Source organism: Fukomys damarensis, unplaced genomic scaffold (genome assembly GCF_012274545.1).
Source record: "Fukomys damarensis isolate Sample0158 unplaced genomic scaffold, DMR_v1.0_HiC HiC_scaffold_16, whole genome shotgun sequence".
Classification (NCBI taxonomy): domain Eukaryota; kingdom Metazoa; phylum Chordata; class Mammalia; order Rodentia; family Bathyergidae; genus Fukomys; species Fukomys damarensis.
In genome coordinates, this window is record NW_022900928.1 from 110,223,961 (window position 1) to 110,242,631 (window position 18,671).

General features: G+C 38.2%; 1 protein-coding gene across 4 annotated transcripts; it reads left to right on the forward strand.

The window, feature by feature from the left end:
• The first annotated feature begins 1,434 nt into the window (after window positions 1-1,434).
• Window positions 1,435-17,377, forward strand: Rpe (ribulose-5-phosphate-3-epimerase). Of its 4 annotated transcripts, none has more exons than XM_010616059.3 (6): window positions 1,435-1,660; window positions 7,443-7,522; window positions 12,856-12,995; window positions 13,372-13,506; window positions 14,390-14,476; window positions 16,251-17,377. In XM_010616059.3, the coding sequence occupies exons 1-6, from the start codon at window positions 1,539-1,541 to the stop codon at window positions 16,371-16,373; spliced, it is 687 nt and encodes a 228-aa protein (XP_010614361.1). In that variant the 5' UTR covers window positions 1,435-1,538; the 3' UTR covers window positions 16,374-17,377. The 4 variants fall into 4 exon arrangements, with proteins under 4 accessions (XP_010614361.1, XP_033620490.1, XP_033620489.1 ...); XM_033764599.1 differs by having other exon boundaries at window positions 16,255-16,347; XM_033764598.1 differs by having other exon boundaries at window positions 14,390-14,543; window positions 16,251-16,327.
• The last annotated feature ends 1,294 nt before the right edge of the window (window positions 17,378-18,671 follow it).

Genomic DNA, 18,671 nt, shown 5'->3' on the forward strand with positions numbered 1-18,671 from the left:
CACAGCCAACTTCCCTCAGATGACTATGAAATCTTATGAATACTGACTGACCAAAGAGCATGGAAAAATGCATAAGAATAAATACTGAAATGTTTATGAAAGATATTTATGAAAGATATTAAGTCTTCTGTGTTTAAATATGCACATATAATAAATCTAAAAGCATTTACTATGACTAAGTTTTATTTCTCTCCATAGGGGTCGGGTTGGCTCATTCAGCAAAATGTTTATTTTGGATCCCTGTGGATGCCTTCCTGTATCTCTTCCACCCACTCTGGTCTGAGGTTACCATTCAATTAAGACATGTCCAGTTGCCCCTTTTCAGCAAAATGTTTATTTTGGATCCCTGTGGATGCCTTCCTGTATCTCTTCCACCCACTCTGGGCTGAGGTTACCATTCAATTAAGACATGTCCAGTTGCCCCCTCCCCTCATTGAGCTCCATTCTACCCGTGCTTTTACCTTTCAAAATAAAGCAGAAATGGGAACAATGAAAGACAAGACAGGTACCCCAACAACTGACTTCACTACTAAGACTATAACGTGCTGCAGTGACTGATGTATTTCCTATTGGGAATACTAAAGATTCAGTTGTCTTTTGTATGTGGCCATAAAGACCATGGGATCCAATTTACCACCACTGCATCTTTAATATAGATTATGTCATGCTCTATCCTTACGCCCTAGGAATTACTCCTGCTAAATCTTTATATCCTCCTGCTCATGTGATTTTTACTTCCATCTCTTTTCCTAACCCCAAGACTTCAGACACATTTGAAGCAGGACACTTATCCATTTCTGTATGGTGAACAAACAGAAAACAGATGTACTAAATTTGTCAGTAAACACTGCTGACAGGGAAAAACAAAAAGAAAGGATCAAGGGACAGAAGCAGCAAAGGTGGGTAGTAATAATAACCACCATTTTGTACTGACCACCAGGCAGCCCGTGGGGAGCATTATACCTGGCCTCTTTTAATCCTCAAAACGAAGCTAAATGCCGGGCAGGTGTCTTTACGCATGAGAAAACTGAGGCGAGGAGAAGTGACTCGTCTAGTCACCTAGCTAGAGCAAGCCAGAAACAGCCAGAGCTAAGGTTGCTCCAACTTGCGACATGAGCTCTGCTATAGGAGAGAAACAGAGGAAAGGTTTTGTTGATTCTTAAAGGCAAACATAGCACTTGCCGGCGGAGCGGGGAAAAGAAAGCAATTGGATAAGCAAATGAAGGAGAAGAAAAAAGTGAGAAGAGACAACTGCACACAAAGTAAGGCCAATGAAGTTTAAGAAACTCCTTGAACAAGGTAAGGCGAAAGACTGCAAAACTGAGCGGAACTGGCGTCAGGAAAAGGCGGAATTAGCCCCTCTGCCAGGCCCGCGCCCCTAACGGCCCCTCCCACTCGGAGGAGGCGGGACTTCCTCTTTCAGGACAGCTGCTTCCGGCAGCGTCCGGAAGACTGTACAGGGAAAGAGCAGGTCCAAACTGTGTGCCCAATTCTTGCCGACGGCTTCCTGGGACAACTTATTTTAGGGAACCAACACCATGGCATCGGGCTGCAAGATTGGCCCGTCTATCCTTAACAGTGACCTAGCCAGTTTAGGGGCCGAGTGTCTCCGGATGTTAGACTCCGGGGCCGATTATCTGCACCTGGATGTGATGGACGGGTAACTCCTGGGGGATCGGGGCGGGTTGCCGCGTGGCGCGAGACGGCGCACCTTGACGGAGTCCCTGCTGGGTTCTTCCCCACGGAGCACCTTGCTCCTAGTGCACTTGTGAGGAGGGGCCTGGGGTCGGAACTGGGCCAGCGCGGAAGGAGCTCACTCCGCTGCAGAGCGGGCTGCACTTGGTCCCAGACCTCAGCTCCTCCCCACCCCCACCTAACGTGTGACTCGAGGACCCTGAAGCGACCTTGAAGCTCTGAGACGCGTCTTTGTTGTGTTGATGTGGAGACTGAGGCCCGTGGGGACGGGCAAGCCTTTCCCAAGCTCATGTGGCTGGCTAGTTACGGACCGAGAGCTTGGCACTTGGAGTAAGATTGCTCAAGTGTTTCCTTTTGCCAGTTTATCTTGGACAAGCCACTTATCAGTGAGCTTCAGTTTCATTTCTTGAGAACTGGGAATATTTAGAACCTACTACTTAGACTTTTGTGGAAAAGTGAAGTTTACTGTGCCTGGAATATAGTGAATTCTGTATAATTGTTGTATCGTTATTCGAATTTTGATTTTACTGCCTATTTTCTCTTCAGGGAGGTCAGTTTTTTGTAAGTAATAAGCACTATAGTAATAGCACATAATGTTTCAGAGTACAACTTTCTTAACCTGGTTCTAAAATGAGGATACAAACCTAATAGAAAAAAACAGACTTCCTTCCTCAAGACTACAGAGATTGTGACAGACTTAATTTTATGTCTTGTTGGCTTTGCCAAGTGTCTACCATTTTCTGAATCCCCACTGTAACCTGGTCATAAAACCATAAAAGTCATAACCTTGGATCAGGATAGAAAAAATTAACTTCAAATAGGTAAAACCTCCATGTGCCGTCATGCAGGTGTGCAAGTTGGTGTTACATTGAACAGATTAATTAGCTCCTTTTAATGTCACTCACTTCTCTGTAAGAATTTTGTCTTCTTTGTTCTGTGTGGCTAAATCTGACCTCTTTTCCACTCCACCTCCTAAATCTGTCTTACTAATATGGTAAGCCTTGACCTTAGAGCACTAAGAATTACAGGTGCAATGTATAAGGTTATTATTAAATACTGCCTTTCGCATAAGCTTGATTTTTTTGCCATCATATGTAGTTCTACTTAGTGTGTCAATCTATTTGTTACTGAAAGCAACTTGCTTTAGTAGCTCATGTATAGGTTAGTGAAGTGGATGGAGAAAATCATTTGTTCTCATTTGCAGGTCAAGAGTATTAGTAACAGCAAGAGTAGCAATATGTCTGACCACTCATCCATTTCTGTTGTGGCACTTCTTATGCATTAGCACACACAAACATAGTCGCTTGGTGTTCTTGTTATTGCCAGCATTTTTGACATTGAGGAATATGGCAGTCTTGCCTTATAGGTAGGAAATGGGGGGGCCAGAGTTAGGAGCAGTGTTAACAGCCTGAGTTATCTCAGAGCTTTCTGTGAGTCCTGGGCTTGGAAAAAATAAGACATTTCTGGATTCTCAAAGAATAATTTATACACTTATTTTTGTTATCTCCTTCACGTCTGTCTTGCTAACTGTAGTATTCTCTACAGTAAAGCAGCACAACAGGCTTAATTACTATTTGTTAAATGACTGCATGATTAAATTAACCATGGGAGGACTCTCTTAAGAATCACTTCTCCCCCTCCCAGCCTTGTGACATATCTTGAGCTTATTAAATAAAATAAATATTTTTTAAATGGATCGCCTTTCACCAAGAAAGGCCGGATTGGAGAAACTAAATTCCGCAGCTTTTAAGCTCTTTCCCTTTTAGTCTTCACATACTTTTTAAAGAAAGAATTGTGTTTATTTCCCTTCTGCAGAGGAACAAATCAGTTTGGGAAGGTTCGGCCTCTTTTGTTGATGTCCTGCCACAAGAGGCAGGACCTGGCTGAGCTGAGTGCAGTGCCCCTCTGCCAAGGGCTGTGCATCTCCTATGCTAGTGGTGTGAGTGTGGGGCTGAGGGGTCCATTTTGAGGGTGGCAGTGCAGCATGCCTTCCTCATGGCACTGCCCTGAGTTTCTCTCTTTCCTGAATTTTCTAAATTTCATCAAACATGGTTTGGATGTGCTTACTTCCTAGTGTCCCTCCTCTCTTAGGGCTCTAATTTCTTTCCTGATTTGCATTGAATATCTTTATCTAGAAAGTCAGAACCAGTTTGGAGATTACTGCAGAAGGGGGGAGCTACTCATATGGTTGGATATTTGGAATTTTTTTTTTTTTTTTTTTTTAATTTAAGGATTGATCCACCCTCTGCCAGAGCCCTGATGGGGGATCTGAGAAGGGCAGCAGCCACTTTTGCCAGGCCGGGTGTTCATTTGTCCCCACTCCTCTCTGTCCTCCTTGCTCCTGGATTTTACCTGCTGGGTCCCATTGGCTTGTTAGATTGTCCTGGCTTACTAGAAGATTGTTTTCTGGTTACAGTCTTTTTTTTTGGGTACCGTGAATTGAACTTGGGTCCTTGTGCTTGCAAGTCAGGCGGCATTACCACTGTGCTAAATCCCTGCCCTTCTGGTTACAGCCTTGATGAATAATACATCAGCCTTAATCAGCATCTTTGCATTATTTGTCTGATACAGATTGTATTACCGTTATATTCTAAGTAAAGTTTAAGATTTGTGATGGAACATCATGACAGATGAGAGAATTTTAGTCTTATGTTACAAATGGTTATGGTTAATTCCAATGAATCCTTGGGAAAAGAATTAGTTATTGCATTTTATTTCTTAAACACTACTGCAAAATGTTCCTTCAGGGAAAACAAAGTAGAATGAAGCAGACTTTCTGATGTAATTTCTCCTCCTTAGAGTGAATTTAGTGTTTTCCAAGTTGGAGTCTGTAGGCTTGATATCCATTTGTAGCACTGTGGGTACTGTTGTCACGCAAATTCACCACAGCCTGACTTCATGCTGAGGTTTGTAGCCCTTTTTGTTGTTGTTGTGGCCTAGCCCAGGAGCCTTTGCTTTCTTCTGAGAATACTGGAGCATTTTATGCATCCTTTTACCTTTATTATAAATGAAATTTAAGATCAAGACTACAAAGGCCACACAGTAAATGAACAGAGTATGAAACCAGAATCTTTTAATTCCAAAATTATATAATGTGCAGTAAGCCTTATTGACTTCTTAGTAGACCCTTATTTCTAGTTTACATAACATATCATCTTATCTATAATTCCAGTAGTGATTTCCTTTAGTCACCAATTTACTAAATACTAGAAATCCAGGCTGTAAGGACCCATATGTTAATGAGTGAAAGTGACTGCCCTTGTCTATCCCTTTCAGCTATGTTCTGTCCCCCAGACTTCTTGTTGTTTTTATTGTCCAGGCAGATGAACATAGTAGCTGAGAACCTGGCTTTAGAATCCATATTGCCTGTGTTTCTTTCCTACCTGTGGTACTTACTGGTTGTTTGACCTCAGGCCCCTTTTCCTCATCAGTAGAGTACAGATAACAGTACCTGTTTCAGGGGGTTGTTGTGAGATTTTAAAGTTTAGTATGTGGGATGTGTTTAAAACTTGAGCCTGAATGGTATATCACTAGTACTTACTCTGCCAGATACCTGTACCTAGAACCACACAGCCCAGGTTTTGTTCTCTTTTGCTCTCTCTTCCCCCACATCTAATCATTTGACAAATCCAGGTAGTCTTGCAATCCCTTGTCATTATTACTATTCCTTACCACCTTTTAACACCTTTTCTTACCTTCCTTGCAATTTATTGCCCAGCCCATCTTTCTGCTTTATTGTTTGTGTCTTAGCTATTATTTACTGCTTGCTTTGAAATCTTACTTCATATTTACAGTGGGATAAAGTTTGAAGAGTTGAGTTTGGCACTTGACATCCTTAATTTGATAAAACCTATCGCTCATATTTTTCCTACCAGCCAAGCTGGTCAATACTATTTCCTCCTTCTTGGAACATTACTTGCTTATTTCTGCCTTTATTTCCTTCCTTTCCCCATCTTTACAAATCCTATTGTTTTATAAATCTCATGATCTCTTAACATTCTGTAATATTTGCTCTTAATTTTAACAGTTTTATCTATAATCACCTACTGTCTGTTCATTATTGTTTAACTTTTCTCAAAGTCAATCATTGTTTGTTTTTGTGGTACTGGGGATTGAACCCAGTGCTTTCATGTTGCGCTGCATCCCCTTCCCTTTTGTTTGTTTGAGACAAAGCCTTGCTGAGTTGCCTAGGCTGTCCTTGAACTTGTAATTCTCCTGCCTCAGCAAGTGTGCTGAGATTAAGGCATGTGCCGCCATGCCTCTCCTACAGTAATTCAAGGGAATAGTTTTCATTCATTTTGAAGGGCTTTAATGGTAAAATGATACAGTGAGAGTAGGAAAAGAATTTTGGATTAGGTTGAATATCCCTTATCCAAAATGCGGGCTGGGATTGTAGCTCAGTGACATAACAATTGCTTAGCATGCTCAAGGCCCTGATATTTATTTGCCTGCACCACAATTAGTAGAAAACAACCTTATCCAAAATGCTTGAGAACAGAAGTGTTTTAGTTTTTATTTTGGAATACTTGCATATATGTAATGAGATACTTGGGGGGGGAATGGTACCCAAATCTAAAAATAAAATTCATTTTTTTTCTATCCAGCTTATACACATCTGAAGGTAATTTTATATAGTGCTGTTCAGTGTCCCAGAGTTTCGACTGTCGTCTGTTTCATAATGAGTGGACTTTACTACCCATGGCATCATGTTGGCACTCAAAAAGTTTCTAATTTGAAAACATTTTGGGTTTTTGGATTAGGAACGCTCATGTACCACTTCTGGACTCTGCAATGATACACATCACTTGAACTCATAGTACCCTTACAACAGTTAGTCACATGGGCTGCTTTGGACATAAAGGGAGCTGGGAAATGTAGTCCTTGGGTGAGCTGGTTTCCCATTTACTCCAATTCTGTGGCAGTAGGGTCATGAATTTTGGTGAGTCACTAGCCATCTATAGCCAGTGAGTTTGTAAACTCAGGCTAAAAGGAACGCCAACATATTTCTTCCCAAAACATAGTACTTAATGTACCTACCATGGAAATTGAGGTTTTGTTAAGTATTTTATTGAACAAGAGACACAACAGAAGTACTAACTGAAAGCAGGTTAAAGACTATTTTGGGTTTGATGCAGACATATTTCATTTGATTCCTTCCTCCACAGATTATTAACTGAATGACCTAAGGACGTTATTTAGTCTGTGTTTTTCAATGGGAGTAATAATAGTACCTTTTCATCTGGCTGTTGTAAAGATGAAATGAAGTAGGGTACAGTCCCTGTCCTGTAGTAAACCCAAGGTAAAAATAGTTATCTTTAGGAAAGTTTAAATAAACCGTCATTTAGTGCTCTGTGGTTGAAATGTATCAGAGGTAGCTACAAGTTTCCACTGACAAGCTAGGATTCAGGAGACCTGTGTTAGAACTGTGAACTTTACTAACTAGTGTGTGCATTAGGTGAGTCAAACTTTGGAGTTTTTTTTTACTTTGTTGTCTTTGCATTTCTGTCATAGGTTATGAATTATAGACTGATCATTATGATGATACTTGTGACATTGCATATTTGTTGTAACATCAAGGCGAAATTGTTCTGGAAAACCAAAATTAATCCAGTCATTTTTACTTTAATATTGTATTAAGTTGAAAAAGTCCCAGACAGTCTCCACTATCCTCATCACACTTCATAGTGACAAAAATACAGAAACTGAATTGAAAACATTTTCAGAGTAAGATTTTGTTTGTCTTGTAGGCATTTTGTTCCCAACATCACCTTTGGTCACCCTGTGGTAGAAAGCCTCCGAAAGCAGCTAGGCCAGGACCCTTTCTTTGGTAAGTGGGTGTTATACCTTCTGAAGTTGAATATGTTGTTCAAATAAAGGAAAAGTGGATAGTTGATTTCTTAACTTTGAGTTCATCTTGTACCCTTTTCCCCTGTCCTCCTGACTGCTCCCTGTGCTAGGGCTTCAGTAGCCTGAGTTCAGTAGCAAAAAACTTTCTTCTGCCTCAGAGCCTTGATACTTGCTACTGTCTGCCTACGAAGCTTTTTACTTGGCTGACTGCCTCATCTTTGGGCCTCAAGTCACTTGTCATTTTCTAAGCATCTATGCTAAATTAATTTTTATCCAGTTAAGATCTTGTTGATTTTCTTCTTAGAACTTCCTTTGATCAGAGATTACTTTTATCAGACTATAAAATCCATGAGAGCAGAAATTAACTCCACCTTATTTAATGCCCTAAAGTTAAGCATTGATACAGGTTTGGGACTCAGTGTAATTGTTAATTGAATTTATGGGTTTTTTTTGTTTGTTTTTTGGTTTGGGGTTTTAGGGGTTTTTTTTTTTGTTTTGCTGGGGATCTAACTCGGTCCCTTATGCTTGCGAGGCAGGCAGCGGAACCACTGAGCCAAATCCCCGGCCCATTAATTGAATTTATGAATCACTTGACTGATTTATGGTCTGGAAGTCATTTATTTCATGGAAAGTGTAGCATTCTACGCATACAGCCTAAATATGCTCCACTTCAGTGTCCTAGGATAATAAGAATAAACTATATTAGCACTGCCTCATTTGCCAAGTCTTTTGTACATAAAAAATTATACTAGTTTTTATAAAGCATTTTTACGTAACTTGTAAAATTTAATAGAACTTTTTTTTTATTATTTTTATCAGCATAGTACTGGCCAGTTTTGTAAAGAACTCTGCTGTTCACTATGGTAGTCTCAAACCACATATAACTATTTAGAAGTAATTAAAATGAAACATTTGAGTTTCTCATCCACATTCCTAACACTGCAGGTCCTCAGCCCACGCAGGCAAATGACTATTGGTTTGTACTGTGCAGCTATGGAACATTTCTGTCCTTTCTGGAGAATTCATGAGGCCTGAAGAAAAACGTGCTTTATCACTTAATTCAGGGGCCAGGACAAGCAGAGTTACAGTGACATGGTCATCATTTGAAATTTCCAAATAATGGATTACAGCTGTTTGATTTAGCTAAACTTTTTGTTTTTGTTTTTGCCACTGTTTAGAAAATGAAATTTCCAAAGTAAATTTCTTCTTTAATTAATGTATACCAGATACCATGACTCTTTTTTGTGAATTTTTCACAAAAAGAGTTGGATGAAATAGCATAGTTTGACTGTAAAATAGCTGTTGAATCCTCTGCTTCTAGCTTCCTTATGTGGGGCTTAAAATTTTTTTGCCTTTTATTTTGGCTCCTGGTGTGATTTCTAAATGCTATCTGTGTCTTCTCCTATCAAGTGTCTCTCCTCTTTCTAGTCCTACTGCTACTTCCATGTGCACTTCACTTTTTCTCCTGCTCTTATTGTTTGCTGAAAAACTTGCTAAATAACATTTCTAAAAGAAGGATTTTTATTTTTTGTTAATTCTTGTGTCTTTGTTTTTGGATAAATTGCTACACGAATATATTTTAAGATCTAAATCACAAACTGTATGTAAACTTCTGAAATTTGTAACTGCTCCATCTTAGTACTAAGTAGAAATAACCATCTAAGGAAGTCCAGTGTGGTGGCCCATGCCTGTAATCTCAGCACTTGGGAGGCTGAGGCAGGTGGATCCCTGCAACTTCAAGACCAGCCTGGGCTACATAGTGAGACACTCTCTGAGAAAACAAAACAAACCATCTAAGGAGTAAAGTGATAAGAAATCTTTTTGCCTTGTTATCTAAATCAGTCAGTACTAACAATATAATAATACTGTTATAGTATAGTTTGGGCCATAGATATCCTTAAGACCTGTTCCAGTCGGCTGTGCGTCAGAGCTGCTTTCATAATACCAAGGTGTTACTTGTTGCTTATTATGTTTATGGTGCAAATGGTGATTTGGCTTGGTGATGCTTTAACCCAGATAGTTGCAGTGGTGTTGAGCTATTCCAGTAGTCATAAATGCATCCTCACTGTGTCCACAGGAAGTGTCCTTTTGAAACAGCATAAATTATTGATTTAAATACATCTTGGCTCTTGAGTATGTGCCTGTTGAACATTTATATGAAGAGAAGGCCCTTGTGCATACTCAGGTGCAGCACTTTTTTCGAGGAAATTATCTTACATGATAGTTTGAATTATGATCTGAATTAGCTTTTTCAATGAACACCATTTTTTTTCTTGGAAAAACAACTGGCAGATAACCTGGTACTTTTTAAGAATTGACTGTTTTACTAACAAATTCTTTTAAATTAACAAAAGAACTCGCAACTTTAGGAAAAACACCTTGTCAGTTTTTGTTGCTACTGATACAAATTAGAGCCTGCAAGAGAAAAATAGAAAATTGGAAAAGTTTTATCTTTTACCACTCTTAAGATTGACAGCTTCCTGAGGATGATCCTTGACTTACAAAGAGCTTACTTCCTAGTAAATGTGTTGGAAGTTGGAAGTATAAGTCAAAAATGCATCTAATAACCCTAACCTGTCAAACTAACTTCACCTAACCTATCTTAAACATATGCAGTACTTAAAATAACTAATTGTTACATAAAAATCATTTAACACAGAGGCTGTTTTATAATAATTGATGGATATCTTGTGTGATTTATTACACCTATATCCAACTGGCAACACAATACACTTTACTGAATCAGTTGTTCACCCTGTGACCACATGGGTGACTGGGAGCTGTGGCTCATTGCCGCATTGGGAGGGAGTATTTACTGTTCACATATCACTCACATAGGAAAAGATCATGCTGTGAAGCTTTCAGCCATTGTTAAATCAGAGACCAACTGGACTATGTTTCTTCCATACATAGTACATCCATACTATGATGTAGTTTAATTTATGAATTAGGCATTCTAAGAGATTAGCAACAATAATACAATAGCTATAACAAAGCACTGTAAACAAGCATATGTATCGTCTCAAAATATCTTACTGTGCAGTATTTACTCTTGTGATGATGTGAAATAATAGAGGAAGCACTTCACAGCCTCTCTTTGGCATATCTGAACTGTCAGCATCACTGCTTATGAGCTTTGGGGCGATTATTAAGTAAATTATGGGTCCCTTGCATATGACACTGATGCCATGATAGTGGATCTGATTACCAGAATGGCCACTGCATGACTAATGGGCCGGTAGGGTATAGAGTGTGGATTCATTGGACAGAGAGGTCATTCACAGAGCAAGGTGTTTTGAGGCAGTTTAAAACTTAGGGTTTGTTTATTTCTGGAATTTTGTATCATTTTGGACCATGGACTCATAGCAGAAAATCTCAGAAATGAAACAGCAGAAAGCAAAACCATGAATAAACGGGACTTTAATTTAGTATAATAGTTTATTATATTATTGAATTAGTATAATGGTTTATTAATGAATTGATAAGTAGGTAATTTAAAGTGTTTTCACACAATACATTAAATATCTAATACATTTAAATACATTAAATATCTATAAGTCAACAAAATTTTTTTGGGCTCTTCAATAAGTTTTGAATGTAAAGGGAACACAAGGTACCAGCATGTTTGAGAGTTGCTGATCTTGTTAACTGTAGGCAGATTAATGATCCATGACTCCTCCAAATTGTGGAGATTCTCCAGTAAGGATTGTCAGGTACTGTAGGTTGGAGATTGAATAGGAATGACTGAGGGATCTGGTATCTTAAAGAATGGATGAACTGGATATTATAAGCCAGATTGAATTTTCCTTGTTTAGATTACATGATATAAGGAACATCAGATTGAATACATTTAAAAAAAATAAATCCAGATAATGTGACACATGCCTATAATCCCATCATATTGGGAGGCTGAGGCAGGATGATCACAAATTCAGGTCTCTCCTGGCCTGCTTAGTGAAACCATGTTTCAAGAGGGCTGGGAAGGTATAGTTTATTGTGATGGTCCTGGGTTCAGTCACCAGTAATGTGAAAGAAATGAAAGAGGGAGGGAAAGTTTTGCCTACTGAAATTGTAATTTATTTTTTCTAGTTTAGAAATAAACTTTAACCTTGACTTTATTAGTAAAGCTGTGTACACTCTTTTCCTGACATTCTTTCTAAGCTTTGTTAAACTTTATAGTCTTAGTTTAAGTTCTGAAATACTATAATTTTTTTCTTAAGTACAACTTGACTATGTCATAAATGTACTTCTAGCAAAATAAAAACCTAGGAATTCTCTATACCTGTATCTGGCACAGGAGTTTTTGTTCACAGAGTTATTTCTTGATTTAGTCTCTTCACCTACACTTTCCTTTTCATGAAATGCTGTTTCAAGCATTCAAGATCTTTGATAAGGCTATGCCTTTGCTCTCCCTTACATACTTGAGTGAACCAAGCTTTAAAATTGTGATGAAGATCAGACTCCTGGTCAACCTGTCTGTCATTGAGTCTGTCCCTCCCCCTACACGATTCTGTTGTTCACGTACTGGCCATTGTGTTCTAGTTGCTCAGGCCCAAATCCTTGCTATCTTAACTTTGTCCATCTACTCAGTTGCTGCCCTCACCCTTTCTACTTCAGTTACTGTCACAGTAGCCAGCCACCTCAGTCAAGCCTGTCACTTCATCCAGAATCCTGTGGTATTTTCCTATCTCATTCAGAAAACAACCATGGCCTGCGGAGCCCACTGCTGGCTCCTTACTGTGTGCCTCCCTGACCTCTGCTCCCTTGGTGCAGCCCCTGCCCCACATTGGTCCAATAACTGTCAGCCACTTTTAAAATTTTATTTATTGTGTTTTTCTCACTATGCATGTAATTCTTACTATTGCAGACAGACAGCAGTCAAAAGTCTGCTTTCTACCATAAACCTAAGGCCTAGAGTATTTAATGGTATAGTAAATGTTCAGTAAAGGTTGGCTGAAAGAATAAATGATAACAAAATTAGCTTTCTGAGAGGAAAAAGGCTATATAGGTAATAGGAGTTATTTAATTGTTCTAGAGTGACATTTCCGGGACTAAAATGAGGTTTCATGATTTTTAGTATTCAGTTTTCATACATGGCAATGTGGGGGGAGGGGCATTTGTGGGGAGGGGTGAATGAATTTAACCAAACTCTATTCAGAATAAAGGGAAACTACCTGTATTAAAGTATAACATAATTTTTGTCATATCAAGAGTTTACATTCAAAATGGCCAAGACTATGAGACTAGCTGTCATAATAGGAGCCAGATACTTTCCTACTGGTGATACTTAGGAGCTGTGTCTTTTCTTGGCAGATATGCACATGATGGTGGCCAGGCCTGAACAGTGGGTGAAGCCAATGGCCGTAGCAGGAGCCAATCAATACACCTTTCATCTTGAGGCCACTGACAACCCAGGGGCTTTGATCAAAGATATCCGAGAGAATGGGATGAAGGTAAGATATAATGGCGGTAATGTTTATGTTATTCCCTTGCAAAGTTTGGAATATTTGGTGGAAAACAGGAATTGATAGGTAAAGAAGACCTAACGTAAACACCTGTTCTTCAGCTGTGAAGCCAAAGGTAAAGTATGAGTTGTCAGATAGGATTTATATATTCCATTAATCTTGCCTGGAAGTTACTGCTATATGGAACCATTTGCATTTGATAGTCACATTAACTTTAAAAAAAAAAAAACATAATGGTCTGGAAAATTTATGCATTCCATTTATCATTTTTTGTAAAAATGGATATTTCTACTGAGTCTGATATGCCACAGTAACATAGGGAGATACGTGTTAATGTGATGTAGCAGATTTATCTCTGTTACAGGTTGGCCTTGCCATCAAACCCGGAACTACTGTTGAGTATTTGGCACCATGGGCAAATCAAATTGATATGGCCTTGGTCATGACAGTAGAGCCTGGGTTCGGAGGACAGAAATTCATGGAAGACATGATGCCAAAGGTAACAAAGAGATTTGATGCTGTGTTTATTCAGTTAGCATATATTGAAAGACTTGTCTGTGGAGACGTGTCCTATTAGGGAGGTGAGGAACAGGGATGCCTGCCTCATTTTAATACAGGATGAATAGCTCTCACAAATTTAGAGTTTGAGTGCACAACTGGTATGATATGCCTATTGGGAAATTTCCTTTAGAAATCTTTATCTCTGTAGCCTCTAGATATCTTGGGATTTTCATCGAGTATCAATGGTTTGCCTTTGTCTTGTTCTCGTGCAGTCTAGGCTCTGCAGAACTATGGCAAAGCAAGTGCCTTTTGCCAGGCAGAAAAAAGCTCCCTTTTATAAAGCTTAATTCATTTCCATACATTACAAAGCATGTGTTGTAATATTGTTTGTACTATACCGAATAGTCTCTCTGGTGTGAAAAACTGTAATAGTACACAAGATCCTAATGGGATTATTAATAGTGTGAAATAGGAAGAAAAGGGCTAAAGGTGTAGGGAAAGTGGGAAGGGTAGGGGAGAGGGAATAAGGGAAAATAAAAAAAAATATGAGAAAATGAAAAAATGGAAATAAAGTGTTTACAAACGGGGAGGGGAGGAGGGGTGAAGGGAGGGCAGGGACAAGGGGAAAAAATGAGAACCAAGACCTGTGGTGTAAAGGTACAGGATCCCAGTAATGAATGTAACTGTATTGTATACCTAGATTGTACCAATAAACTCAATAAAAAGAAAAAAAATATTGTTTGTACTGATAATAGCTTTTGTTTGAGAGATTTGGTGTTTTAGTGGCTAGCTAATAAAATTATTTGAGTTTTTGCCTACTTGGGCTGTTTTTTCCCCCACATTCCTGTTTAGGAGTCACTGAATTGTTCATATGTGTCTAGGTTCACTGGTTGAGGACCCAGTTTCCATCTCTGGATATAGAGGTCGATGGTGGCGTAGGTCCTGACACTGTCCATAAGTGTGCAGAGGTGAGACTGCTGCTTGACTGTGGCTGGACATGTTTCCTGTCAGTCACATAACAACTGTCACTGTCTGGTGGGTCAAACATATTTCCCTCATTTCCTAAGATGACTTTCTTTCTTGGGAAAGTATTTTTTGTAGTTGGTGTTGTCCAAATGTAAAATTAGGAAAACAGCAATAAGTGAATTTCTAAAATGACATAAATTCTTAAATGTAAATTGTGGTTATTTCAGTAATGTTCATTAATGCAAGAGGAGAATGTTGAATGCCAGTTCTATCTATTTGTCACTTGGAAGAACTGAACAATTTTTGATAAATATCTAGGCCTGATACCCATTTGACCTTTTGGTGGCAATGACATATATCTGTTTTGCTTTGGAGGCGATTTTTGCTTACATGGCCTACTTGCTTTTGTGGGGCGTGGGGTATTAAATATCTAGGCCTGATACCCATTTGACCTTTTGGTGGCAATGACATATATCTGTTTTGCTTTGTTTTGTTTTCACATAGCTGGTTTAGTTGGGCTCCTGAGCTTCATAAAAGGATGTCACCCTTCATATGCCACTGGAGGCGATTTTTGCTTACATGGCCTACTTGCTTTTGTGGGGCGTGGGGTACACGGTTCTTTGAGAAAGGGTCTTGCTATGGAGTCTAGGCTAGCCTGGAACTTGGAATCCTCCCCAGCTTCCTGAGTGCCAGGATTGCAGGTGTGCACCATCACACCTGTCTGCATGACCTGCTTTTATTCAGCAGTATAGTATATCTATACTTCCAGGTTCTTCTATAACAGGCACACTTTTCTCCCTGACACCTACCTGTCCAAAGCTTGGCAGCAATAAGTGAGGAGGCGAGTACTGCCCAGATGATTATTGAGCATATATTCATGTGTCCCTTGTGGAATTGCTTTATACTGAACTGTGCTTTGCTATCATGCTGTTCTTGCTCCAATAAAGAGACATGTTAAGTGGTACCTTATAATAACTTGCTTTTCTAACTTCTATAAAGAATATTGGAGATCTCACATTATTGGCCTATGGCAGGGTCTGTTTGTGGTTCTCTCCCCTATCTTGTAATGAATAACAGATTGGGATTCTCTCCTTAAGTTGAATCCTGGGACACTCAGAGGTGAATTTAAAGGTCTCTGTTTTTCTTTTTTTTTTTTCATTGCTTCTAAAAAACCATCTTGCAAATCTCTTAGATTTTTGAATCCTGGGACACTCAGAGGTGAATTTAAAGGTCTCTGTTTTTCTTTTTTTTTTTTCATTGCTTCTAAAATACCATCTTGAAAATCTTTCTAGTGTTCTAGATTGCTAAAGAGGCATAAATATTCCATTGTTCCTAACACAAAATGATGTTGTTTAATGTTGCCAGTATCTTATGAATAGTTTCACATTCGCACAATAATCATCCTTTCAGATTATTCACAAATTTATGTAATTAATTCAAAGATTAATAATAGCTTGCTTCTTTAGTATATGGAGGAACACTGGTATATATTGGGAAAAATCTTAAAGGGTTTAGAGCCTTATCTAAATATTAGCAAAGATACTGCATAGTTTATTTAGAGTGGATTTAACTAGAAGTTCAGTGATTTCTTAGATGGGTTTAAAATAACTATCTTTTCATTCTTAAACATTTTAACTTTCTACCTCATTGAATTAGATTGCTTTAGTGTGCTCACCTCAGAGCAGCTTTGAAGGCAATGGCAGAAACTGTAGTCCAAGAATTGCTGCAGGCTGTTGTGCTTCTTTAAGACATAACCTAAGTGTTCACTTCTTCCAGGCAGGAGCTAACATGATTGTGTCTGGCAGCGCCATTATGAGGAGTGAAGATCCCAGATCTGTGATCAACTTACTAAGAAATGTTTGTTCAGAAGCTGCTCAGAAACGTTCTCTTGATCGATGAGACCACAAGAAACCCAGTGTTTATGTTCATGAAACCTTTTCACTGGAAAACAAGAACACAGACTACCAGATCACATCACAATTGAGGCAGTGCTGCTTTCCTGAGCAATTATTCCAGTGATTCAAATCTTTTGTACAGAATGTTCTAAGAGGTTAGAACTTGGTATTACCTATATTTTAGTGATACAATTTACAGATTAGAGTGAAATACCGTTTTTATGGGAGAATTGATTTTTATAGCATAAAAATACGGCTATTAAAGTTATAAACAAATGTGTCTTACTGCCTAAGGAGGGCATATTAACTTCTATGAAAAAAATTTTTTTTAAAAAAGGAATGTTCTATTGTTTATCAGCCGTTCTGTAAAAGCAAAGGGAATCTTTGTTTTTCCTAATTCATACTGTATTTCTGATTTGTTTATAAACTTGATGATATGAGTAGAGTAGAACTAAAACGTACAAGCTTGGGTGGGATGGCAAGCCATAGTCTTGCATGGAAGGAAGATTTTTCACTTTCATCTACTCAGTTCATTAAAAATGATAAAAGCAGTGTATGAAACCCAGGGATTCTAAAATGCAAATGCGGGTTTTATCAAGATGTTTGCATCGTCAAAGCAGGCTATTCAGTGATTCCTTCCAGCTCCTTGTTCTTTAAATCTCACCCGCAATTCTTGAGAGTGCTGAATTCTGCTCTGTTAGCTCTGTACAGAAAGGAAAAGTAAGCCTTCATTTGGAATTTCCATTGTGTTGAATGAATTCTGACTCTGTCCCTTTCTAGCTGTTTGACCTTAGCAAACCACCCATCTTTTTTGTACTTCTAACTCACTTAAATGTTGAATATCCCATAACTGTAACAACCATGCAGGTAAAGCTTACAATACTATTTGTAGAACTTAGAGGATGCTCAACATAAAAGTGGCTAACATTACATGAGTTTATGTTTTGTTGTTTATAGAGTATTTTTATATAGTCTCATTAAACCTATAAATTATTCCTGTAATTGGTAGAATAGGCATTTTTGTTCCATTTTGAAAATGAAGAAAGTAAAGTTCAGCAGTAGGGTGGCACCATGGGAACAGTCTAGTAGGGTAGGATCTAGGGCTCTGCCCACCTCTTTTAATCAGAAAGGGCCCTTAGGAGGTGAGTTAGACAAAAGAAGCTTCTTTTACTTAACACTGTCTTATTTTCAGTCTGACTTTACCCTGTAAGAGCATCAAATGGCTGAAAATATTCTGTAACTCTGGTTCTTGACCCAAAGAATATAGTTTATCCCAAGATAGACCAGCTAGGCAGAGATGACGGGCTACAAAATTCATCCACGAACTAAGTTACTCTGAGCTGTGTTCCCAGTTATGTAGAAACTACAGATATGTGTCGGGTACTGTATTTTTATAAATACTCTGTGATAAATATGGCAAGAAGCAATGGTACCAGTATTAAATTTCTTAAGAGACAGGATTCAAAGTATTTACATTAGGGATGGAATAGAACTTGGTTAGGTTTTTTTCCTACACTGTGTGTAAATATGTGTTTCTTGGTATTGTTTTAATTTTGGTTTAGGAGGAACATGTGCTATGAATAAGTAGCATTTAATTCTATCACACAAGGCATACAGAAATAACTTTAATTAAAAAACTTACATGGAAGATTATATAATAGATATGACAAAGATTTGAATTTATTTACCAGGACAACTTGGGTTTGTCTGGTTTTTTGGGTTTTTTTTTCTTTAAAAATAAATGTACAGTAAAACTACAAGCAGAAGTTTGTCAGTATTGAATTGAAAGTTGTTTTTTCCTTCAAAAGGAACAATATAATTTCCAATCTGGAACAAAAACTTACTGTTAAGTCTGATAGCCATGGGCAGATGGCCAGAATTTTCAGTTACATGGATACATACAAATTGTTCTTAACTTTCACTTAGGAAAAAAAAAGTATAATAATTTCAAAAGGAATCTTCTTAATGTATGCTCCTTAATATCTAATAATGAAGTATTGTCCTTTGAATATTTCATTCTCAATCTAGGATGCAACTAAAAATAGATTTTTATTTGAATAGTTACAGCATTGAAGGACCAAATAAACTAGAATTACAATACTCTAAAAAACGGTATAATGAAGGACTTTCCTGTTTGTTCCACATTTTTAAGTTGATTTTTCTTCATGAGATATATAAGATAATATAGGCAAAACATATTGAGTTTTCAAAGATGTAACTGTTAAAAACTGCACTGATAATTAACACCAGTTTGCTTGTCTTCCCTGTTAGGAGTAAACAGTGCCCTGTGGTTAACCTAGCA

Excerpts from the sequence above, each read along its gene's own strand:
- Rpe (XM_010616059.3), top strand. The coding sequence starts at position 1,539 with ATGGCATCGGGCTGCAAGATTGGCCCGTCTATCCTTAACAGTGACCTA. Across the intron at positions 13,507-14,389 it reads TGGAAGACATGATGCCAAAG|GTTCACTGGTTGAGGACCCA; the intron begins GTAACAAAGAGA and ends ATATGTGTCTAG. Across the intron at positions 14,477-16,250 it reads CTGTCCATAAGTGTGCAGAG|GCAGGAGCTAACATGATTGT; the intron begins GTGAGACTGCTG and ends CACTTCTTCCAG.